Source organism: Aethalodelphis obliquidens, unplaced genomic scaffold, assembly GCF_003676395.1.
Source record: "Aethalodelphis obliquidens isolate GAN/ISIS:26980383/991018 unplaced genomic scaffold, ASM367639v1 scaffold5, whole genome shotgun sequence".
Classification (NCBI taxonomy): Eukaryota; Metazoa; Chordata; class Mammalia; order Artiodactyla; family Delphinidae; genus Aethalodelphis; species Aethalodelphis obliquidens.
In genome coordinates this window covers 59,000,482-59,026,303 of record NW_020837949.1, presented here as the reverse complement: position 1 = coordinate 59,026,303, position 25,822 = coordinate 59,000,482, and the positions used below count along the sequence as shown (strand labels likewise).

General features: G+C 41.8%; 1 protein-coding gene across 3 annotated transcripts in view; it reads left to right on the top strand.

Annotated features, from left to right (window-relative positions):
* The window catches only part of SLC25A13 (solute carrier family 25 member 13), a 203,307-nt gene that overhangs the window by 116,909 nt on the left and 60,576 nt on the right, over nucleotides 1-25,822 (top strand). For 2 of the 3 annotated variants that reach the window (XM_027102492.1, XM_027102494.1), the window contains 6 exons: nucleotides 10,110-10,256; nucleotides 12,516-12,654; nucleotides 13,410-13,503; nucleotides 13,718-13,802; nucleotides 17,138-17,225; nucleotides 17,707-17,865. In XM_027102492.1, coding sequence (XP_026958293.1) covers nucleotides 10,110-10,256; nucleotides 12,516-12,654; nucleotides 13,410-13,503; nucleotides 13,718-13,802; nucleotides 17,138-17,225; nucleotides 17,707-17,865 — 712 coding nt within the window. The remainder of the gene's footprint in view (nucleotides 1-10,109; nucleotides 10,257-12,515; nucleotides 12,655-13,409; nucleotides 13,504-13,717; nucleotides 13,803-17,137; nucleotides 17,226-17,706; nucleotides 17,866-25,822) is intronic. The other variant, XM_027102493.1, reaches the window with a different exon arrangement.

Below are 25,822 nucleotides of genomic sequence, written 5' to 3'. Positions count from 1 at the left end.
AAAAAAAAAAAAAGAAAAAGAAAAAAGCCATAGTAGGGGTACGTGTTACTGTTGTTTCCAGTTTTATTTTATTATTATTTTTTTTTGGCCACACCGCACGGCTTGCAGGATCTTAGTTCCCCGACCGGGGATCCAAGCGTGGAGTCCTAGCCACTGGACTGCCAGGGAATTCCCCTCCAGTTACTTCTTGATAATGGTTTATAATCATGGGTATATATTTCACATATAATTATTACAGTTTAAAAATCATCTACACATAGGAGTTTCTAACGGCTCTGGTCTCAGGATAGAAAAGTCTCAGATTACTACCCAGTGCGATATGCTTGTTAACTAGAAAACTGTTGCTGTTAACTACCTCTCCTGTAGCATTTTCCAGCTTAGAAAGTGCTTTGGCTTGTGTTGGTCTTTACAATTGCCTTAGGTGTTAAGCAGTTGCTATTGTTTCTGTATGAAAGATGAGCATGTAGAAGCTTGGAGGAGTTTTTTGTTCAGTATGAGACAGGTGGAATAGAAGTTGGTTTTACTTTTCCTAAATCTGTAGCAGTGTTTTCAAATTTTGTGTAAAATGTTTCTGAAGTGATTTTAAAAGGCGGTGCCCTGGGCCTCTGTCCCCACCAAGGGTCTGATTCAGTAGGTCTGGATAGGGCCTAAGAAATAGCCTTTCAAACAGGCGTCCTGAACTGTGATGTTCCAAATGGTCCGAGGGCCCCATGTTGAGAAACATTGGTCTAGATGACAAAACCCTGACTGTTTAAAAGCACAGAATCTGGTGTTCAGGTCTCATCCTAAGGCTGATGGGGAGCTAGGAGAGGCAAACATGATGAGATTGGTGTTTCAGAAGGACTGCTCTGGCTGTTGTGTGGACAGTCAAATGGAGAGGGATCTGACTGGGAGAGGGAGACCATCTGGCCATTCTCCAATCCAAGAGAGAAATGACTATGGCTTGGGTTGGATGGTGATGGTGATGAGCTAAAGAAAATGGGTTCAAGAAAAGTTCAAGACATGGGCCTGACCAGGCTTGGTGATCTGTTAGGATGGGGACAGTAAAGGATATGCAGAACTCATCGTTCACTCCTGGATTTTAGGCTTGGGCAAGTGGGAGGATGGTGGTGATTTACCAAGACTGGGAGCACAGGGGGATGGGATGGAGGACATGTTGGTGAAGGCCTGTGAGGAGTGCTTTGCATGTAATCACCACTGATCATTTCATGGAGCCAGGAAATTTCTTCTGTTTTCAGAGCCCTTCCTCCTATTACTGTAGGAAGAAGAGTCACGCACAAATCAGCCGCGCTCTAAATTGGTGGTGAGGCCAGATTTTGAAGGTGGGATTCCATTAGTTAGCCAAGAAATGAGATAGCTGGCTTGGGAGGGAGTGGGGCTAAAAATCCTCTCTAATATCTTCTCATCAAATAGAGTTTAAGGGGCTTCTCTGATGGCACAGTGGTTGAGAGTCCACCTGCCGATGCAGGGGACACGGGTTCGTGCCCTGGTCCGGGAAGATCCCACGTGCCGCGGAGCGGCTGGGCCCGTGAGCCGTGGCCGCTGAGCCTGCGCGTCCGGAGCCTGTGCTCCTCAACGGGACAGGCCACAACAGTGAGAGGCCCGCGTAAAGCAAAAAAAATAGAGTTTAAGAATGAAGTTGTCTGATCCAACAGAAAGTCCTCATCACAAGGGTGTGAGTGTTTTACCATAACTTTATTCAGGTCCTCCTTCTGTCAGGAGATGGATGATGAGACCCAGAGAGGTGAATCGTACTTGGTAGAGCTAGGAGTAGAACCTGGGACTCAGAGCTGTGTCTGGTGTCCCGACCAGCCATTCACATTTGTTAGGACCCTTGTCATCAGATCACGTGAGCCCCAAGCTAGCCCTGTTGGATGCCAAAGCATATGCATGCAAATAAGGCAACTGAACAGTTTTGGTTCTTTTCTTTAAATCAAACCAACCAGTATTTTGGCTTATGGGTCAACAGTGGCATACAGACCAACCCAAGTCTTTTGTGTGAAATGGACATTTTGGTTTTCAGGTTCTGCGCCCTAGAGAGCAGAGTTCTGTAAGTCAGCAGCCCCAGGTGCTGGTGGTGTCCCAGGCCAGAGATTTGCTGCTCCTAGTAGTGAGCTGTTCTGAGTCACAGGGTTGCGACTATGTATGTCAGGGTATCCTGGTTTAAGGCAAAACTTTCAGCACAAAAGGCTGTGTTGTTAAAAAAGGAATTGTTCCCCCTGCCAGCCCAACATCACCACCAAACAAAAGAAAACATAACCTTCAACCATGGCAACATCAAATTCTCAAGCTTTGGAATTGAAAGAGCATTTCAGGTGTTAACAAAAAACAATCCTTTGTGGTAGAACTTGCTGAAGCCACAATTGTTTAAACAGGTCAGTGGACCACTAACAAAGTCCTTACTTAGGATTGAGTAACCCAAGCCATTTGTGCCGCACCCCCACCCCGGGTACCCCAACTTGCCATCTGTATTAGTTAAAATATCTAGACCCTGGATCTTTAGTAGCCAGAGACCATGATTATATTTGCATTCTTAACGTGGGTGTGATTTTTATGTTGATTTTAAGTTGGACCAGATGGGGTCTGTGATACAGCTTTGGTACTGCTTCATAAATACAGTACCACTTGATGTTCCAAAGTGAAATAATGAGTAAAGGCAGCTAATGTTGTTTTGCCCTCAGCTTCTCCAAGAGATGAGATTGTGTTTTGTGTCCAAATGGAAACCACTGCTAGTTTGGCGCCGAGTGACCAGAGATGGGGGAATAGCCTGGTCACTTGGAGAATTAGACACAGGATTCATTTCATTTGCACCGCACTTTCTGCTCTCTGGGCAAAGGAAATCAGAATTCATTGTGCTTTTGTGTCCGTGGTTTTCATCGGCTAGCTGTTTTGTTGAGTAGCCTGTTGTGCAGGCTTTTACAGTAACATCCTGGTGAAAATGAACACACCATATAGCTGTTACCCACTGTGAAGTTTAACGTTGAATCAGAAGAGCAAGGAAATTGAGATGGAAAAGCTCTGTACTGGTTGTTGTCAAGGTGTTGCTGTGTGTGCAGTGTCACATGCGGCACTGCTACTAAAGACCCTTTTAATTAGAGACCCCACCCAGTGAATTGGAGATGAAATTTCACGCTGAACTCTGGAAGTCTGACTGCATAGGCTGAATGTGGGGAGCTCAGAAAAATGTTGAGAATGGGAACTACTTATCTCTCTACCTATTGCATTGCCAAGTTCCATTTTTCACTCAGTTTAAAAATATGTGGATCTTTATTTGAACTAGAATTTTTTCCTCTAAATTAGCATAGGATTATGAAAATGATACTTATATATTAAATGGTAGAGGTTCTGATACTTGATGTAATATAGAATTTATTTGAAATAGGGCCAAATATAATACCATATTTTATAAGCACACCTTCTTTATACATTTTTATTCCTCATTTTCATAAATAATTACCTGCATTTTCCCCAGAATTCTTCTACCACCACCCCTAAAAAGGAATTCTTTTGAATTATATCTTTGTTGATAACCCGTGATTAAAGTTTTAGATATATATTTTTTAATTTCAAAACTATACAAAACACAAAAATGCAAAGTAGTCAGGGGTGTTTTTTTGGTGTTCTTGGCTTTATAATATAAGTCTAATATAAATCATCTGGATCTGCTGCTTGTTTTGAGGGTCTGTTGGTCTTTTTTTTTTTTTTTTTTTTTTGGTTCCTGATAAATTGTTTTCAGGCTGAAGCACGAACTTGCGCGTCTGAATAAAGGTGGAGAGAATTTTTGCATTCAGAATATACCCACTTGAAAATTGGAGATTATTAAGGAAATGACAGGCCTGGAACTCTTAGAAGCATGAATGTTAAACCAAAAGTGGTGTAACCCCTATATATGTGTATTTCTGTACAGCTAGCAACTCTGAAGAGTTTGATTTTTTTTTTTTTTTTCCCCTCCTGCAGCATTCTGAATGTGTGTGTTAAAGTAGTTGGAAACTGCTACAGTAGAAGCCTAGTCCATTAATCATCACGTACCGGAATAGAGGGAACAGAAAACAGCTCACTGGCAAATGTAAAGAGAAACTGGGCCTCCTTTCACGTGTTGGAGCCTTAGAGGTGGCCGTCCAGCTCCTTGCTTTGTGACCTCCTGGCCTTAGGTGAAGGAGGGCCCTTTCTCTTTACAGTCCTTCCTGGCTCCATCAACAGCGTTTAGGAAGCGCCCTGTGGCCTGTTACTGATAAGAGCTCTCTCGGGAGAGCCGTGCCTTCATTCCAGCTCTCTGGGTTTTCCACAGGGTCTCAGGCCATCGATTTTATTGTCTGTACTCATTTAGGTATTGCTTCCATTTTTGTCATCTGCCTGCTCTTCCTATGCGTTGTAGGATGATCTCATCCATTTTTACAACTTTTTTTTTTTTTTCCTTTTGGTTTTTGGTAGGCCTTCCCCTAAAAGGAACGGGCAGTCCACGTAGGATAAGGGTATGGCTCTGGAGCCAGACCGCCCGGCTGCATATCCAGTTTCATCCTTAGCGTCATGCGACCCTCAGCTGCTCTTTACCTAATTTTTCCATCTACAAAATGGAGGTGGTGGGTAATCCCACCTTATAAGGTTATTGAAAGATGAAGCAGGAAAATGCAGCTGTCCCTGGAACATAGCCTGCGCTTAACAACAGTAAATGTTAGCCTTTGGGGTTTTTTTTTCCCCCTAAAATCCTGTTGTCTGCATTTCTCAGATTTACATTTCGACCTGTACCTCTGGCTTTCTTTTGTTTGTAGCTGGAGGCAAAGCTTATCTCACTCCAAGTTTCTCCCGTGGTCAACTACCTCATCTCTTTCCCCTTAAGTATTTTCTTTTGTGGCAGATTCTCCTATCTCTCCCGTCATCCAAGGTGAGAATTCTTTAAGAAACTCTTGTTCCATTTTTATATATAAATCACCACCCAAACTTTTCTTAAAATCTCTTTTCCAGTTATCTGTCCAGATCACTTATGATCCCCTTGCTTATGGTTTTACCCAAGGCAGCATACGTTAGTGGTTGGAATCCGACAATACTTTGGTAGAGATCTCAGCCTCTCCCACCTCCTAGCTGTGTGACGTTGGACTAGTTACTTAACCTCCCTAAGCTTCGGGTGCCTCTGGGAGATGAAGTTGTTATCACTTCACAGGATTGTTGTGAGGCTTGAATGAAGTCCTGTCTTTGAAGTTCGTGGCAGAGCCCCTGGCCTGTAGAAGTGTTCAGGCACTCACCTGTTACTGTTATCCTCCACCCTAACTGGTCTTCGTCTCTGTTCCTGTTGTTGGTTCAGAATGACTTAGCAGAACTGTTCCTTACCTACTAGGTGATTTTTTTAAAGACTCCAAGAACTTATATTGGAACTGACTTTAGAGGTTTTTAAACCATTCACCTTGACCAAAATCAAAGCTACTTTTTATTAAGTGCCGGTCGCACGTGACGTCTAGTTTTTACCACTCGGTGCAGTCCGGTGTTGCTGAGGCTCTGAGATATAAACACACTTCCCTAAGCCCTCCCAGCTAGGAGCGCCATGACTGATACTTGAACTCTGCCCATTCCTGTCCCAAACTTCAGATTTGTCATTATAACAGATTGCTTCCACAACCCCTTGTATAAAATGAAATAAAATAGAATATGAAAAAATAAAAAAATAAAATTCCTTGACGTATGTTTCTCAGCCAGTAGTTGAACAGGTATTTCCAGTGACTGGGAACCCCCTACTTTGCAAGGTAGCCCATTTCATTGCTGAATAGTCAGGTTAAATACTTCTGTGTTTTGTGCTGAAACCTGATCCCTCTATCTTCTCTCCATTGATTTTTTTTTTTTCTTTAAGAAATACAGAGAACCAGTCTAACTTCTTTTTTACCTGATAGTCCTTTCAACCTTTAAATATTTGAACGTAACTATTGCGTCTCCGTCTCCCATTGTTCTCTCCCCCGCACGAAGGACGAGTTTCTCCATTCTGGTCCCTTTCGTTTTGGAAATGAACGGTAACTACCCATGCTCTAGACACCATGCATACCAAAAGCTCGCCGTCCCAGCTTTACCCCTCTGGACTCAGATCTAGGATGCTTCACTGTCTTGGTAGCCCTGAATAGGGTTAAGGTTTTCCTTAAACAGCTGTAGAGGTGCCAATGGAGAGCTTTGATGTTAAGTCAGTCTACCGTGAGTAGTGAGCCTGGCTCTTTGTTTCAAAGGTCACTCATTCTTGAATTAAGTATTTATAGAGTACCTGTATGTTAGCTCCCCCCCAGACCTCCTTATTGGTCTTTCTCCTCCTCAATCTCTTGAGGTCGTGAGCAAGGCTGGGAGAAGGCCCTTTAGATTTGGTTTCTCTCCTCCATGATCTCTGCTATTGTTAGGAGGACAATCCTGGTGTTTGAGAGCGCATCAGAGACTTTTGCCTTAATGAAAAAGTTTGGGGAATTTTATTGTTTTCTCGTGAAAATAGGCTACAGAAAAATCTAGAGCACTGGAATACTTTAAAAGCAAATTGAATGTTTATCTTCTTATAGCTGTGAAGACTCCTAAGTGTCAAATAATATTTTGTAATCAAATTCCCGACAGCAGCATTATCCAGGCTTCCCATGCAGTGTAGTGGGGTATTAGGAGCAAGGTCAGTGCAGCGGGACTGCCTGGCTTTGAATTCCAGCTTTGCTGCTTCCTGTCAGTGAGACGTTCGTTTCCTCAACTGCTACAGTGGGGTTAATAATAGTTCCTGCCTCATAGGGTTGCTGTGAGCATTAAATCAGTTTATCACTACAAAGCACTTTAGAACACTGGCAGGTAATGTATGCTTACAAAATGCTGTTATCGTGGCTGTTTTATCATTTGAGGTAATAGTTTTCATTTCCTCACCCAGAAGAAGAAATAGTCATGACATAAACAGATGTTCTTCAGAAGGCAACCCCATCTTCAGTAAGCTACTTTTAAGTTTGGGGAGACACATAGCTAAACGTTTTTACTATACTCGACTATTAGAGAACTACCTGGATCCACCTTGTTTTTCATGGAATTTAGTGTCCCCAATCTTTAAGAACTGTTGGAAATGTGTTCTCAAGTTGTCCTCTGTTAGGGTTAGAAGTGCTTTTGTACCGTGATTGCGGGATTCCTGCTACTAGATGTTTAATCGTGCACAGAAGTGCGTAGTGATGCCACTTGTCCCCATTACGGACTCACCCCCTGTCCTGCAGTGGGAGCATCATCCCCACTTGGGTGTCTGTTTCCCAGTTAGACATTCTGGATGGATTGGTCTTAGTGTTCCGGCTTCCTGCTCTCTGAGGAGTTGGAGTGACCAGGGAAACTGATACTGCTTTTGATATAATGTTCTGAGGAGCCCCGAGACTATTTCAGTTATAAACTAGGGGAAGTGGTAAATAACTGAACGCACTTTCTGGTATTGTTGAGAGTAATCTTGGCTTGCGATAGCTTTAGCAGTGGGTCTAGCGATTCAAAGACTGTGTTCGTTTACTTTCAATTGAATACATACTGTGGTCATTTTTCACTACAGGGTGTTTAACAGTTGGTTTCATCCTTCCTTTTAAATTGGAGACACTTGTACAGAGGACCCCTTTTTGTTCAATACATTGTAATTTGTTCACTCAGTTGGTTTTATACAGTACCTGTCACTGAAGATTATGTCCATGGTTTATTGAGTACCTGCTATATCTAAAGCATTCTGCCCACACCGTAAGTAGGATGAGCAGGACACAGTCTCTTTTTCCTGGCAAGGCGGGGGAAAGACAGGAATGTAAATAACTGATTATAATGTAGGATGGAGTAAGACAAGCCTTATAATTGCGGTTCAAGCAGGAGGCCGCATGATCAGATCAGTTATTTTCAGTTAGGAGGCCTGGTTATATTTACCTAAGTGGTGGCATTTGAGCCACCAAGTGGTAGGATTTCAGGAGCTAGAGCAGAAGGCTATAATCTCCACCAGGTGGAGGGAAGAGTGTGGACAAAGGCCCGGATGTGTGGAAGGTCTGTCCAGGCTGGGCATGGGGTGCCCTAGACCAGGCTGAGAGTAACTCCTTTTAGGGTCTGGAGAGCCTTGCTTTGGAGATAGATCTTTACGATGTAAGGTTTCAGCTGAGGGTGACTGAAGTCAGATTTGAGATGCTGAAAGGCAGCTGTTGATGTGTGCAAGGTGGATGCAGAGGTCAGAGAGGAGTGCCAGACTGGCAGTTGGGCCCATGGTGGCCATTCAGCCGTGGTCCGAGGAGGCCTTGAACCAGTGGTCAGGAATAAAAAGGAAAAGATACATTTGACTGAACTTTCAAAGGTCCAAGTGGCTTAATGTAGTAACTGGTTTACTCTGGGGGAAAGGAAGCTGGAAAAATTGAAAATGACAGGTTTTTAGGGTAAGTGACCGGGAAAACAACATGCTAATAATTAAGCTTTGAACATGGGAGAAGGACCAGGTTTGAGGGCTGGGTGGGAGACATGTAGTAGTGGATTTAGCGACGTGTAATTTTATGGCCTTTACAAGATACCCCCATGAGTATATTCACTAAGCAGTTAGAAATTCTGGCGCAGCAGATAGGAGTGAGAGGCTTGGATCTGGGAGTCAAGCCTTATAAGAAATCTCATAAGAAGACCTAGCGGGGGAGGTCTTTGCCTAGGAGAGTTGAGTGAGAAGACCTGAGGACAGAGGGCTGACACGTGCCTCCTATTTAAGGAGCGAGTGGAAGAAATACTAGAAAGATTAGGGTCCCAGACGAGAGTTCCAGGCCGGATCAACACTGGCAGATGCTATAACCGAGAAGAGGCTTTTGAATAGGATAAGAACTCTGATTCTTATTATTGTTTTGTCTTTAAAAATGTTTTATTGTAGACACTTTCAAACCCCATAAAAGTAAGGATAAAGATATGATGACCCACCGTGTTCCCACTATACAGCTTCAATTATTATCAATATTAGTCTTCCTTTATCTCCCCACCTCTCTGTGGGAGGAGAAGGGAGATAGGGTACTTCAAGGCATTTTCAGATTCATGTCATTTCTCCCACACTTTAGTTTGCACTACTTCATGAGGACAGTTAGTTTTCATAAAACTGTAAGTCATTATCTCACCAAAGTTAAAAAAAAAAAAAAAGTTAATTCCTCAGTATCATCTAATAAAACTTTTAAATTTAAATTCCTTGAAAGCCACATCCGGGATGCCTTTTAATTTCATAGACATTAGATCTCACTCTAATGTCTCACATTTGGGAAATGGACAGAGTGTCTTGAGGAAGAGAATATAATACTCTCTGCAGAAGGGATGCTTCTCCTACACAGCACATGATGGGTTTTGACGGGAGACCGTGTTTTATTTTTTGATACATTTATCCCCTGACAATAGCAATAGAAATCTAAGGTTGGGCTTCCTGTTCTTAGATCATATGAATTAAAACATATATCCAATGGCACTGCCACAGTTTTGCCACCTCTGATGCATGTACCATCCAGTCCCTAATTCTAGAGTATTGGTCCTCAATCGGGGCATATGGTCCTCTCTGGAGACATTTTTGATTGCCATGGCCTTGCGGAAAAGGGGCTACCAGCATCCAGTGGAAAGAGGGTAGGGATGCATAGGACAGCCCCCATAGCAATGGCTTAACCTACCCCAAATACCAACAGTGTCGAGGAATAGCATGTTCCTGAGCAGAGCCACCCTTTTCAATCTGCTGTTACATCACATGTGTGTGAACCAAGTTACCATTAAAAATTTTTCTCTGTTCTTTGGAGAGAGGTTACTGTCCCTGTAGGTGTTTTTCCTTTGATCATCTGCATCCCCTAAGCAGGGTTTGTCCAGATCTTTGAGCCTGCCAAGCTTCATTCTAGGTTTTATTTTCCTGGTGTCTTTGGACTAGAGCAGAACATGGAAGTGATTTGGTGTCTTTGGGTAAGAAATTGAACGAATGTACTTTCTCAAGACATGTTCACCAGTCTGAACAAAGTTCTCTCTTTGGAAGGAGATAACTTGGGAGTGCTATTGAACAAGTGTGGGGCTTAGTAAATCAAGATGTAATGTATATATTTCTTCACCCCGATTTGAAATTGAGCAGTCATTGGTAGTAAATGGGAAACATAAATGAAGTACTTCACCTTCTTTGTTTGCAGGAAATACAATTGGAGCATGCGAAGCAAGCCTTTGTTCAAAGGGACAATGCCAGGACTGGAAAGGTCACAGCCATTGACTTCCGAGACATCATGGTCACCATCCGCCCTCATGTCTTGACACCTTTTGTAGAAGAATGTCTTGTAGCTGTAAGTTGTTTTTTAATTTCTATTGGAGTGTAGTTAATTTACAATGTTGTGTTTGTTTCAGGTGTGTAGCAAAGTGAATCAGTTACACATATATCCACTCTTTTTTAGATTCTTTTCCCACATAGGTCATTACAAAGTACTGAGTAGAGTTCCCTGTGTTATACAGTAGGTCCTTATTACTTATCTATTTTATATATAGTAGCGTGTATATGTCAATTCCAATCTCCCAATTTATCCCTCCTCCTAGGTTGTAACTTGCCATAATGAAATAGCTTATTCTACCTGGTGTAAGCTCAGTAAATAAGGGATTGTAAGAGCAGGTCTTACAGATTATGTTTAAACACTAACATTTTTTTATTTTCTTAGTGATATTGCATCCATTACCAAACTTACAGAGAGTGCTTTGCCAGTTTTAGTGGGTAGGTTAACTTGTTACCTGGATGATATGGACTATCTTAAAGAAATGTATTAACTGGCTTTTTTAAAAAGGAAAAACAGACATATAATCGCATATTAATTTGCTTTATATTTTGAGGTATGTCAAATGCTGATCTTTGCTTTTACCTGTTCTCCAAGGCAAAGTGGTTTTTGTAAGCAGGTAGTGCGCATAGATATGTTTGAGGTGTCAGCAGAACAGGAACTCTAACCCTTGGATTCACTCATTCATTCAGCATGTGTGTGGAGGCGACACTGGCACATGCAGTGGGCGGAGCCTTGCTGTCCTGTGTCGTGGAGCTTCCCTCCTAGTGGATGTCCAGCCACTCTGCTCCTTCATGGACCCTGAGGGTGTCCTGGAACATTCTGTGGTGGTGGTTCCCAAGCCTTGGTCACGGAGCTTAAGAATCATCAGGGATAGTTATTAAAAGTGCGGATTCTGGGCTTCCCTGGTGGTGCAGTGGTTGAGAGTCCACCTGCCAATGCAGGGGACACGGGTTCGTGCCCCGGTCCGGGAAGATCCCACATGCTGCGGAGCGGCTGGGCCCGTGAGCCATGGCCGCTGAGCCTGTGCGTCCGGAGCCTGTGCTCCCCAACGGGAGAGGCCACAACAGTGAGAGGCCCGCGTAACGCAAGGAAAAAAAAAAAAAAAAAGTGTGGATTCTGAGGTCTCTTCCAAGCCTACCCATTCACCATCCACAGGTGGTAAGGTCCTAGAATCTAATTTCTGAGGCTTCCTAGGCAATTGTGATGATCCCCCAGATTTGGGACCCTTATGCAATGGTAACTCTTCCTTTGTTAATCCCAGGGAGAGGACTTTTTGAGTGTTTTCACCATCACCTGAGTTTGCCCCAGTGCTTACCATAAGGGGAGCTTTTCATTTTTCCTCTTTTTCTTTCTGGTCTCTCTCTTTGGAGATGCGGTGATCTGACAAGGCCTTTTCCACTCCGGCACTGTGTTAATCTCGCTCCTTTTCTTGGCCCCCCCTTCGCTATCCCAGCTCTCACATCAGCTATTTCAAACAAGTAGTAAGTGAAGATTTATGTGGTTGTTACCTTATAAAGAAGTGCTTTCCTAATAAAAGTATTTTGCCTTGTTAGGGAAGGCAAGATATTTGAAACCTCAAACTGAAGTTCCATTCATAATGGACATGCTGTTTTCCTTGTCCCCGTGAAGAATTATGGTTTCTTACAAATTCTGATTATCAGAATTCTGACCAGTCTTAACCCTCATCAAAGCGTATGACATCTCATAATTTTACCATAATATGCTTGTTTGCTAGAAATCCTACCAATATAAAGTCTGTACTTAATGCTGATTTATTACTACTTATAAGTAACATGACAAATCATGATATTAATGTTAGATTGACCACTTTTCTTAGTATGTTTGTGTTGGTATAATAGAGTTTTGCATGTATAAGTATACACATGTGTGCATGTGTATAATAGAGTTTTGCATGTCTAAGCTTTTAAGGATTGCTCATTAGATGAAATAAACAAACTTATAAAACATTTCCAATTGAAATTTGAACTCTGTAAATTACTACTGGTTCTGTTGTTATAATCCTACACATGTATTTAGTTTTCTAGGACTTTGTGGAGAGTACAAGTTCTGGTCATGATTAGTTGCAGTTACTTCTAAAAATCATTTATAGCTTTTTCTTAATGTGAAAGAAAAATGCTTATAAACATTTCTTTCTATACATGCTTTCTTGATTACTTCCAAAACTAGCATTTGATGTACATACTTCTGAATCTTCTTCATTCTATAAATGCTTTGTTTATTTTTCTTCTCCCCCCTCTTATTTTCAACTTATTTGAGGCTGCTGGAGGTACCACGTCCCATCAAGTTAGTTTCTCCTATTTTAATGGATTTAATTCACTCCTTAACAACATGGAACTCATTAGAAAGATCTACAGCACTCTGGCTGGCAACAGGAAAGATGTAGAGGTGACTAAGGGTAAGTGAGAATCTGAATTCTTGCCTGCAACTATCTTGGTGAGTTATTATTAGGGTAAAGAAGACAACTAGGAGTTTATGTTATAAATTTTTCTGTCCCACTGACACATATTAACCATATGGTACATGTGTGTTCTCCACCCTTAGATCAGACAAAACAATCTTCAGCACATTTTAAATAAACCCAAGACGGTGTTTGAATGAGGGAACCATGTAAAGTTTCTTAAATGTTTTCAAATCTTACTAAAACCTGAGCTAAATTGGCATCCTCTAAAGTGACCTTCAAAAGTACACAAGGAATTCCATAAACTTACACTGCTGACAGTGTGTGTTGATTGACTATCTCTGATCAAGATATCAGCATTTTAATGGGATTTTTTTTTTTTAAACAGAGAATTCCCTTCGGAATTCCACAGCTTCATTAATATTACGTCCTGGGACCTATGCATATTGAGTTTCATATCTCCTTCCTGGTTTTCCCTGACCCGCAATTTGAATGGCTTCCTGTGTCATTTATTCAAAGCCTTTGGATGACACCAAGCTTTTAGAGTCAATATTAGAGAAACTATTCTGTACACTTTTTCCAGATAAAGGAAAGAACTGCAAAAATTCTTACCCTATTTGGATTGACTTGAATTCTACGACTGTTAATAATAAAGTTTGGTGATGTTCGCTCATTCCTGTGCCTTGAGTTAATGCTGCATTTAGCGGCTATTCCTTCTTGAATCTTTCCCTTTTAACTCTTTTTCCATACAGAGGAGTTTGTTCTGGCAGCTCAGAAATTTGGTCAGGTTACACCCATGGAAGTTGACATCTTGTTTCAGTTAGCAGATTTATATGAGCCACGGGGGTAAGTTGCTCTTTTTTTTTTTTTTTTTAATTAGCTTAATAAAGGGAGGTTAGGAGGTGGGGTAGGAGGACCGCAGCAAACCTGGAGAAAAAGAAGCCATATTAAAGATGACTCTGAAATATGGGAAACAAGAAAAGAAACGTTTTAAAATTCCATAATGTAAATTTTAATAAATTTGTATTTTGTTGTTGCTTGTGCTCGCTTTTCCCTCTAGACGTATGACGTTAGCCGACATTGAACGGATTGCTCCTCTGGAAGAGGGAACTCTGCCCTTCAACTTGGCCGAGGCCCAGAGGCAGGTGGGTAAAAGGGAGCACACTTTCTTCCTGGTGTTTCTTTGATAGGGTCACCCAACCCCTTTTCACGTGCAGTGCCTTTTGGACACTGGTCTCTGACCTACCATTTCTTTGTTTTGCACCAAAAATCCAGACCATTTCAAAAGGCTGGAATGAGAAATTACTTAGAGATATTCTGAGAAACAGATAATTGGCATTTGCTTTTCCTGTGAAAGATGGGGTGATTTCTTAACCGCCTTAGAAGCCTAACCCTTCCAAAAGAGGCAGAAGATCTTCTTCCCTCAATCTTGTGCTGGGAGAGGTGGGACTGGAGTCCCGTTTTGGTGTCACCGTCCCAGCGTCGTGTTGTGAAATGAAAGCTGGGCTCTGCCCCACAGAGATGTACTTCATCAGGGCATCGCCCAACTGCCATGCCTGCCGGTTTTCTGAATATCAAAATGAGATAATTTTGTTTAGTCTGGAGTCATAGTTTGAAGGCTTTTAGACCTATTTTCTTTGTGAAAGGACTCATAAGTTATGTGGAAACAATTTGAGGAATGCTAAATTTTATTTTATGGTTAACAGAAACCAACCTCTTGAATTTGTGGAAGTCAGAAACCGAAGACCTGGGACCTCTTACATTTAACTCTTACTCGGCTTTCTGTAGGTCAGGGTTATAGAATAAAAGCCTCCAGAGCATGTGTTGTGCTTACATGGTGTTTGTAAAATAAATCCACTCACAGACGAGCATCGTTTTAGAAAAATACCTCCTTTAAGGCAAAGCCATCTCCGAATCCTGTGAGACTTAACAGTTTTTGGCTGGGAGCTCCGGGTCTGTACAGAGACGCCAGTTTGACCACAATGGGTTGATGCGGGCTGCATTTTTAGGACGGGCAGGCCTCAGGCCAGGACGCCCTCCTTTCAGCTCTTTCCCACCCGATGGCAGCGGCAGGTTTTGTGTGCAGCGTGTAACTCAGAACGGTGGGTGTGCCCTCAGTAAACCCTAACTAGGCACCTCTGGAAAACCAGCTGGCTGCCGTTAAAAGGGGAAGCCAATTTCCCCGAGTGCAGGAGAGAGAACTGTATAATCACGTGCAGAGGTGGAAGCAGCTCCGCTCTCCCCCGCTTTGATTTTTAAACACTGCTTACCAGATGATTATCTCTTCATCTCTGTGCTACTATCTCCTGTAGAAATTTGGGGATTAAGAAAAAGGAGAGAATTTTTTTTTTTTTTTTTTAAAGATTCCTCCTGTTCTCCAGCTGGCAGTGGTATCCCACAAGTTTTCCTCTACGCACTCTGCAGCTTTTGAGAGTTTCAGATGATGGGTGCTTGTGGATCCTGGCCGTGAAAGGGTTAGACGAGATTGATGAGATTTATAGGAGGAAATGATTGGCTGCTGCTCAGAGGTTTAGAGCAATTCACTGGGGGCTTGCCTGGAATATTCTTTACTATGTGAACCCCAGTGGGCCTGACAACATCGGCACTCTCAAGCAATGGAGGTCATCTACCTGGTAGGCTAGGTGCCAACATTTATCCTCCACAGAGTGCAGGAGGAGGAGTCTGTCTTGTGTCGTTTTGTGAGCACGCCACATTTCTAGCTTCAGAAAAGTTAAATGAAAGTCTGGGATTTCATTTATTTTGTCTTTGGATGAGTTAGTGATAGTGGTAGGTTCCTCTCCCCACCAACCTATTATTTTCAAAGTATTTTCACTCACTGTTTTGATGCCAGCACCTTTCTAAGTACTGCATATTTATATCCGTGTAAATAAAACAGTGCCTTTCCAACGGATGCATCTGTCAAAATGAAGTTACTATGGTTAACAGATATAGATGGAAATCATCCATCTATACGGAGATAGCGTTGGATGCACCCCATGGAATCTGCAGAAGAGATGTTTTACTTTCTTAAAGATGCATATTTCTATGTAAAGCTGTTTTCAGTTAAATAACTTTGAAGGAGATTCCAAATTATCTCATTGTATTAGAATTGTGCTACATTGACAGCAACTAAAACTCAGTGGGTTGATAGCTGGGATTGGTCATTATTTTCATTGTTCACCGATCTTAATTATCGTGGCTTTTGAAAACACAAGTGTTACTGAATGTATTTATTCATTCAACAGGTATTTATTAAGCACCAGCTATATGCCACCCTCATGGGACAGCTCTGTGTGACATAAAATTGCTATTTTATTTATGTAGACAGAGAATGGAAATACTCTGAAATGTTCTGGCATCAAAAACACTGTAAGAATAATAGGTCAAAAGAACAAGCATAATACAACAACTGACTGGCCTGAAGTATGAATTTAGAAAAGATGGACAAAAAAGGGGAGAAAGTATCAAATCACCTGTAGTACAACCACCTAGTTGTAGCCACTGTAAACATTTGGATATCTCTGGGTGATGAGATAGCCAAAATGTTAGTGTTATTATTATATGCATATACATACCAAAATAACTTTTTTAAAAATAACATATTCACACACAGTCTTTAACATTGGTTTTAAAAGGTTATCATGAAACATTTCAAACATTTTAAAAGGTAAAGAAAATCATACCATGAATACCTGTCTACTCACCATATTCTTTTTAGCCTGTTTTTGCTTTATTATACCTTATGAAGACTTTTTCTGAGCATCAAATATCTTTTACAATATTGCTTTTTAATGACATACAATTTTGTTTTAAAGCTATAGCATTATTTTTAACCAGTCCTCCATTATTGGACATTTAGGTATTCTCAGAGTTTTTGCTCTTAAAACAGTACTGCTTTTTAATATTCTTGTAGCTTGATCCTTGTTTATATATATGATTATTTTCTAGCCTAACTTTTTATAAGTAGAATTGCAGGGTCAAAGTTCAGGTACATTTTAAGGGTTTGGGTGCGTATTGCCAAGTTTCCCTTCAGTTTATGCTTGATTAAATGGCAGATTTGAGAAGCTCTGTTTATCATCTCTTACCAGGTTGGATATTGCCATTAAACAAACAAACAAAAAAACCCCAAACCTACCAATTTGATTGATGAAGAATGATGTCTCATTAATGTTTTTAAATTTGTATCTCTTTGATCACTAATGAGAATTGAACATTTGAAAATGGGTTCATATTCATAACATTTTGGGGGCACATAACAGCTTTCATTATATTCAAACTTGATTTTAAAAATTAATAGCAATAATTACTTTTTATTAATAAGAACTTACAAAATCTAATCATACCTTCCTCTTTGACATTTTAGTTGTATCATGAGTTTAGAACCCAGTTGTAACTTTTAAAAAATAGTATGTGCTCATTTTTGTTCTGTCTTCCTTTCTGTCTCCTGTTTTCTCACTCTGCAATTCCTGTGCGTGCAAAGAAGAAGGCCTCAGTCGATTCATCTCGACCAATTCTCCTACAAATTGCAGAGTCGGCCTACAGGTTTGGTCTGGGTTCTGTTGCTGGAGGTGAGTCATGGATGAGTGCAAATTTTTCATTTTTGTGATTCCTCTTTTTCCTCTGATTTTCCACCTTGAAATACTGAAGGACAAAGCCTCCTCTGGTCTTTCCCTGAGCTAGTTACCAGTCTGTATCTGTGTGATAGGATAATAGCAAAGGGAACTTTCTCCTCATACCTGTCCCTGATCAGGGACTTAGAAGTGACTTATTTCTCTTATTTATCTGCAGACAGGCTTTCTAGAGACAGGTTAATAATGAGGTTAGGCTGTAGTGATGTGCTTTTTAAAATTTGAACTGTCTGTGATATCCTTTTATCGGGAGAGTCTTGAATGAAAATCCAGTTATTTATTAAGGGTGTAGAGAGTTTTAAAACTTGTATATACAAAATTTGTTTTTTTCTTCCATCCACATCTTCTCTTTGATGTTAACCAACTCCCCCTTTCCTCTGACCTTAATTTCTTCTGAAATATTGTTATTCCTTGATTTTAGCTGTTGGAGCCACTGCTGTGTACCCTATCGATCTGGTAAAAACTCGAATGCAGAACCAGCGATCCACTGGCTCTTTTGTGGGAGAACTTATGTATAAAAACAGCTTGGACTGTTTTAAGAAAGTGCTACGCTATGAAGGCTTCTTTGGACTGTATAGAGGTTAGTGCCATGTGCTAAATTCATGAAAGGGGAAATAGTAGTCAGAGGTTTGGTTTTTCCATCTGAATGCCTGAAATGTATTAGAGAGACTGTGTTAAAATGGAAATACAGCAGATTCTCAATTATCCATGCTAATGGGCGTAGGCTGGAGGCATCTAGGGCATGGCTAATCAAAACAGCCCATAATCTGAAAGCAATTTATATTGCTCTGCCATATGTTTTATTTCTTAAAAGTAATTATTTTCATAACCATCTCTAGTGAGTTTTTAAAAGGCTTGTATTGTTTGTGTTCTTGAACTAACTCTACTCACCACCTAACAGGGAAAGGCAGCTGGGGGACAGGACAGAGCCTACTTGGGACTAATGATTCTCCTCGAATATTCCACAAAAATGTCTATCAGGCCAGTACCCAGGGGTTCAGTGCAGCGCTCGTTCCTTGACTGTCTCTTTCTGAGTTAAGGTTGCCCCTTTCCCTTCCTCTGACTCTGAACCCAATGAAGTTAATTCACATACCACTCTAGCCAGGCAGTCCTTCTCTATCCAGCTGCTTCTGTCATCACCTAAGGCTCATTAATCAACAAGAACAGTAGCAAGAAGTATGTCGTCACAAATGGAAAGGATCCCACAGACCCTGACTGCTTGCCCACCGGCACTGGCCTAAAGGACATGACTTAACTTCCCAGCCACTCCCTCTGTGATTGCCTTCTACAGAGAGAAGAGAAGTAACTGTATTTGCATCAGCTAAAATCCAGTATCGTGAGGCAGTTCCAGCTAAGCCACTTTGCCATATGGCGACTGCAAAGCTGACGGGGTCTTCCCTCCCTTCCCCTACCAGGAGATAGTATTTAGTACTCTGCAGAGACAGACCTTGAAGCCGTGTAAGCAGCCGTGTGAGCCCATGCCTCTAGGCCTCTTCTGCCATCTGCTGATTCTAGTCTTCCTCTTAAGCACCCAAGTTAAAAATAAAACAACAACAAAGACCCCTCTTGAAATCTCTCACCTTAGCAATGAGGAGGTTTCAAATCCCAGAGAAGTTCCATTTTGCAGGTTCTTTTGTGTAGGGAGATAACCTCCATCAAAGGCCTTTTGATCTTTCCTCTGCCCTCTTTCCCTCACCCCCTGCGTCTTCTCACAATTGGGAAGGTCTTTGACCCCAGGTGATTGATGATGACCCTTACAGGGTCACTGCCTTTCATTTGAAATACTTTTCCCTCCTGGTGACAACAAACCTCGCAAGTGAAATGTCTCCCGAAATGTCTCCCCGAGTAGTACAAGGTTAATGTCACAGTTCCTGCTTTGCAGTGATTCAGGCAAAGGCTACTGCTACCTGTTCATGTGGGTTGTTTTCTGTGGGCAGAGCTTTGAGCCTCAAACCGGACAAACGTCTCAGCCTTGGCATTGCTTCACACACTACTTTTATGGGCTTCCCTTGGTGTTGGATTAAATGTCAAGGGTGCCTTTAGAATTGTGAGACATAATGTTTGTCCTGCTGAATGCCTTTAACATGCTTGTTTTGACCTGATTTGTTTGAATTTTGAGTCCCTTCTCTTTCCTCTTTGACCACACCTGGTGGGTTTTGATTCTTGGTCGCATCTTGAATTCCTTCCTCAACCTATCCTTTTGACCCCATGGACAAAACAGCTTAAAGCGTACCTGAGTAGTGAGCTACTGTGGGCCGTCCGGTAAACCTCATGCTGTTTCAGTTATATCAGTGAGACTGGCAGAACTGGTTTTAACTCCTCAGGGATGGGGAGTAAGCCGGCCTGTCAGGCAGACGTGGAGGCTCCCTTTGAACACCAAAGAGGCAGCCCCTCATCCTTTTCCTGGTTTAGAAAGAGCCATTTATCTAACCTGTTTTTGGGTGCCTGATCCCTAAGGCGTTCTCTTGTCAGAGGATGATAAGTAGAGTGTGAATATAAGATGATTAGTGCTAGGAGTCACCTGTGTTCATTTCTCCCTGACTTCTTATCTCTTCTAGTAGACAATTTTAGAGCAAAAGATGTGCTATAAAGCTTTGTTTAGTTTCTGTTTCGTAATTTGGATCTTGAGAGCACAGAGATTGGCAGTTTAGGCTTTTGAAAAAATGATATACGGTCTTGCTTCATAAATGAATTATTCCTATTCTTGATTGGTTGGGGACTAATTCCCTTTAGTGCCTTGCACATAGTCATTGATTAGTAATTGTGTGTAACTGTATATTTGTAAATGCTTATCATTGGACAAGAGAGGGATCTGATGAAAACGGGAAACTATCATTACCAGCCAAAAATTATAATAGAAACAAAAAAGACCCCAACTATTTCTGAGAATCAGTATCCTAACCTTCGTGTAGAAGGTCAAGATATAAAACACCCAGCATGTGATTCTTTGACGATAAATTTCTTATTAAATGTAATTTTGTTTAAAATTTTAATATTCCAGGGGAAAACAGTTAAATTTTAATTCTGAGAATTTAGAATTGCTGCTGTTCACACTCCACCTAGCAATACTTGAGAAGGTGACAGAGTACATCTCTAATTTATAAACATGTTTCAAAATATTGAGCCTATTTTTTCCTGTTATGGAATTTTGCTTAACATGTAATTTTTCTGCATCAAGACATATATAATTGCTAATGTTTCCCGAAGAGTATAATTTGGGAATGTTGCATAAGTAAGTTTTCTCCCCTATTGTACAGCTATCTTTATGTATATTTGGAGGAAAAGTTGGCAGTTGGCCCTGAAAGAAGGTGCTTGCAGCATGCATCCTTATTACAAGGTTAATGTAGCATCGCTCTCCCTCTCTTTTTTTTCTTTCTTACAACAAGAATACGGAACTCTAAAGGAAGCGGTTTTGTATTTAGAAATAGTTCCCTGTGGAGCTCTGAGAGCGAAGGCTCTTTTTGAAGAACTCTTTCGGCGCGAGTTGTTTTCCTCTGTCCTTTCTCTGGCAGTTGCCAGCATCTGTGCGCGGTCCTGGAAGTTATCCCATCATAAGCAGGGACCACATTTGAATCACGGCCCCGTCATCAAAAGGTGACTGATAACAGCTATGGGGATTTTTAGCACTGTCTTCAGTTGATGCTGAGTCCTAGGTATTTTAGTGTTGTGAGTTGGTGAGGTCTTCTCTCCATGTTTCTGTGCAGCTCCCTGCTTCTTTGTCTCTCAGAGCCTCTTATTTTTGGGGGGTAAGTTTGGTTGTTAGACGTGATCCCCTTAGAAATCCTATGAGACTGACTCTGCAACCCTTCTCTATAATGCAGACTACTTTCTTTATAAGAAAATTATTGATTTTCCTAGGTTTTTCTGTAATTTTTGAAATTCAGACCCTTTAGGCTAAGTCTATCTGTATCACAGGAAATAACACCCAAGAAAATCCAGATCTCCCTGAAGCCACTTGTAAAAGTCTTCCTCTATTTCCTCCCCAGTCTCCAGATTGATTTAATGCACTCAGGTGTTTAAAATCCTTAATGAATTACCTGACAGCTCATTTGGGTTGAATGAACTACATGACCAAACGAGTCAGTTATTGGCTAGCTGTAGACTTGGCATATCAAAGAGAAACAATTGATTGGGTAATCATCCATAATTAAATGCTCTTAACGTTCCAGGAATAACTAATTTCTGCCTCTAAATTTTTGCTACACTCTCCTCTCTCAGATGCTTCAGGTAATGAGATGAGTACCCTTAGAAACTGGAAAATGTTATGGGGAGGGAGGACCACGGGGAGAAAGATGGATTCAGGAGAAATACTTCCTAAAGGAAGGTTTTAGTTTTTATTTCTGTTCATGGGGAAAAAAAGAAAATCTGCCAGAAAGGGAAATTAGATCACTTTGTGAATTAAACTTAATTTGGAGTACTACTTAGTCTTTGAGGCAGTTGGCAAAAAAAAAAAGAAAAAAAAATTTTTTTTTTTTTTAATCAGCCCATTGACCAGGCTTGCAGAGTTTTAAATGTGTCTATTTCGGGTTGTCTGCGTGATGCAAAAGCAGTCGTCTTCCATCCTGGAATGTTCTCAAGGTGACATCTAGAGGATATTGTGGTGATATCTCAGGAAGTTTTGTCAGATAGCTAGTTTAAGCTATGTCTCTTGGGTGGTTAATGGTTCTGTAGAAGGCAGTATCCAAATTATGTGGATCCACAGTGAGATTCCTTCTTGCTTAATTCTTGTAGATAAAAATAAGTTTAAAAATTCTATCACCAAAATAAAGCAATTGGAGGTTGTACAAGTCTATTTTGCATAACTTAAGAAGCCATGCATCTTGGCACAAACCACAGTGAATCTGTACACTTCACTGAGTCATGGTGTCCATTCGTGTCCACCAAAGCTTCTAATGAGTGCAGAATGGTTTGGTTTGAGTCGTATTTTCTTGACCATTTCTGCACATTTTCATTTAGGGTGTTAAGCTGTGAGTAGATCAAAAAGCAGATATTTGGTTATAGAAAATCAAGTGAAAATGAGCAAAAGACTTGGACAGTTCCTGAGCTGGGTAATCAAATCTCCAGAAATCTCCCGTGAGCACAAAGCATTAAAAGGGGAGACTGAGGTGACACAGACTTGGAACTAAAGTGGGTGGGAGTATCGTCAGAGGCTTGAGAGGGCCGAATGAGAACAATGATGAGCTTAGAAAATTGGGAAAGATGGAACTAGACGTAACCTGGAGAAGAGAAGATTAATTAGTGAACGAATTAGTTCTAGACCTCAAGAATGATCATTTATTACCAGCTACTGCCAATGCTGAGACTGAGACAAGGGAAATAGATTAAATCTCAGCAGCAAGGAAATTTAGATAGAAGAGAAGATAACCAAGACCCTGAAAGTTGCCATATACCAGAGTGAAAACCTGAAGGAGGAGAGGGTATGATTCTTCTTCCCAATGACCTTCACTTCTAGAAATCCTCCAAATAGAGGAGTCACAGGAACCAAGGTTTTTCTAGACCATAACAGTATCATTCCGTCATGTTTTAACAATCAGTCTCCCAAAGGCATCTCCTGAGCCATAGCTAAAATAATAGATGGTTCTTGACATTTTGAGCAAAAATATTTAACCCAGATAAACAAGCATTTAAATCTTAATATCTGCTATGCCCCCAGCTCCACTGTACGCTCAGCTTGGAGTGATATCCTGAGAGCTGGTGGAAAACTGGATAGTAACGAGAGCCATGAAAGGGGATAGTGTAGTTGGGAGAGGAGGGGCGTGCCTCGTGCCTGGGGGCTGTGTGAGTCAAAAGCAGACAGACACAGGGGAGGGGCGGGGCGGGGAGGGGGGTGGGGGGAGAAGAAAGCTTGAACAAGTGAAGAGAGAAGGCCATGGAAATAGGAGCAGGAAGAAAAGCTGTGAGGCAGGGCACACAGAGTGCTGATAGCTCCAGAATGAAGGTTAATCTGATGTTGAAAGCAAGGAGGGCTCTCTGGGAAGATGGGGACAAGTGTAGGGGCCTCCATGGTGAGGTCAGGAGGCTAAGAATTTAACATCGGAGGGGTTGCCTCTGGGTTGAAACTAGATAACATAGAAAAGTGCTAGATGTGGTTTCAGCTACAGCAGTAGGAGTATTTTATGCATTAATATCCCCTACCAAGCTCTACTGCCTGTCTCTGCCCTGGATGCCTTGGATGCTGTCTTACGTGCTTTAAGCTACCTTTCTCAGGGCTGGGCTGGCCACTCTTGAACTTGTTTTCTGTCTGACCTGAGACAGAAATGCTGCTTGAATGATGGGTTTCTCCCTTGCTGTGGCCCGACATCATCTGTGCCCCTCCGTGTCTTGTCCAGTGTGGTCTGTTGGGACAGCTGCCGCATGGCGGTTACAGTTGTTTGTGGACCCTCAGCCCGGCTTCTGACCCGCTGCTTTCTCTGAGCCTCGTTCCCCAGTTGAGCCCTGACTCCCACTTGTCCACCAGGTTATAGTCTGCAGCTCAGCTCTGCAGGTCAGTGCCTTCTCCTGTGAGAGCCTCATATTCTCTGGAGAGAGAGACGTGGAGGCAGATGTGCGTGCCCACCACATAGCCGCCCTCCTCTTACTGTGTGAAAGGGCCCAGCCCTGCAGCCTGCTAGCCCAGCGTGAGCCGGCACCCAGAGAAAAGTTTCAGAACATTCTGGGCTGGAAAGAAATGCCTTTTTTGGCGCCATAAATCCACTAGAGTGCACAGGAAAAAGCTGAGCATTCCAGGGCCGAAGAGCCCTGCTTTGGGAGGCATCACGGACCCGAATTCAACTCAGTGCCACAGCACGGTCACCAAATGGTGAGGGACTTGGGAGAAGCTGCTTAGTCTCTCTAGAGCCCAGTTTCCATGGAAGAAGGGGAGGATAGTGATGCTGATGTAGGTGAAGAACAAAAAGACACCTCTGTAGTACTTACTATGTGCTTGGCACTCTTCTGAGGGTTTTGTGTATATTAACTTGTTTCATCTTCGAAACTACCCCATGCACATGGTACTGTGTTTATCCCTATTTTACAGATGTGGAAACTAAGGTACAGAGAGGTTGGGTAACTTAACCACAATTACCCAGCTACTAAATAACAGTCAAAATTCAAACCCAGAAGCCTGGCTCCAGACTCCATGCTCTTAAATCGCCCGGCTCTTCTACTCCTCAGGAGAAATTACATGGTAAAAAGTTGCTTATCATCAGAGGTTGAGAACTGTTTTAGTTCTTAACTGAAACATTTTATTTTAGCTTGAAAACATAGTTGAAGGTGTGGTGTTATGTCTGTACTGCTTCCTTATCTTTGCCTAAAGTAAGCGGTGCTGCTAGACACTGTCAGACCGCGTGTGCCCTCGCTGCTTGGCGACAGCTCTTCTAAGGATGGGCATAATGCCATGGCAAACAGCATCGTACTCCTAACCTACTTCCCTAGTTCCTATACTGCCATAGTCACCTAATTCCGGGCTGTGAGCGTTATTCAGGATGAATTGCCTCTTGTAAGCAAGAGGATAATCAAGAGTATGCCTTGAACAAATAGGTAGAAAGAAACTTTCATCACCTGTTTTGAATACATAATATAGGTTGTGAACAGTGTCTGGCTCCTTGTATACATTTACTGATATCATTATCATAATAAACCGATGAGTCGTAATTGGCATCCTTGGTTTACTAATGAGGAACTTTGAGTTCAAAGAACAATGTCCCCAAGATCACTCAGCACAAAAGAGGTGCAGACCTAGGATTCCCGCCCAGGTCTGTCTACCTCCGTGGCCCGTGCTCCAAGCCATTCATTTTGCTGCCGAGCCACTGGAAACAAATAGCTTTAATTAGGCCAGCATTATTAATGAGTCTCTTTCGTAGTCCCTTCTAACTCTGAGATTCTAGAATTATATTTCTAAAAACGTAGTAGCCCTCTGATCAGCACACTGCTCTCGGGAACTTCCTTTTGGGGGTTCTGTGTGAAGCCTACAGTGGAGGTTCGTGGTATGGGCTTAGTTCCCACACCTCCAGCTCAGTGCTTTCTCATTGGGTTGCATGAAGGTTGGGAATCAGAGGGGATAGTGTGATTTATATCTCAACCCCATGAAATCTCAAGACAAAATACTGTATTAATATTGTACCCCGTAAATCTTTTCTCGCATTAGCAGCCTTCTGGTGAAGTTTGCCAAGGAAGCATTGCCATATGTGCTGATGGAGCTGAACTAAAATGAGAAGATTAGAAAACTAACCACACTAATAAATTTCATTTGAGGCAGTTGGAAAACAGACTGCTGTTTTGACAAGTTAGAAACAACACACACATCCATTCTCTGTTTCTAATGGTTAAAATGAATTTCCAGAATCCAACAGAAACATCTTGTATTAGAAGCCTAATTTTTCTGCTGAGTTACCCAGACGTCAAACATACATGTGCTTTAAACTCCAGTGTGATGGCGTTGAAGTGTCTTCACCAGACTGGCTGTTTTAAGGCATTACCGAGCCACACTACCCTTCCTCCCTCTGAGGTCAAGGAACCGGGAGGTTTATTGAAATTCCCACCTCTCTGACTTTCCTTGT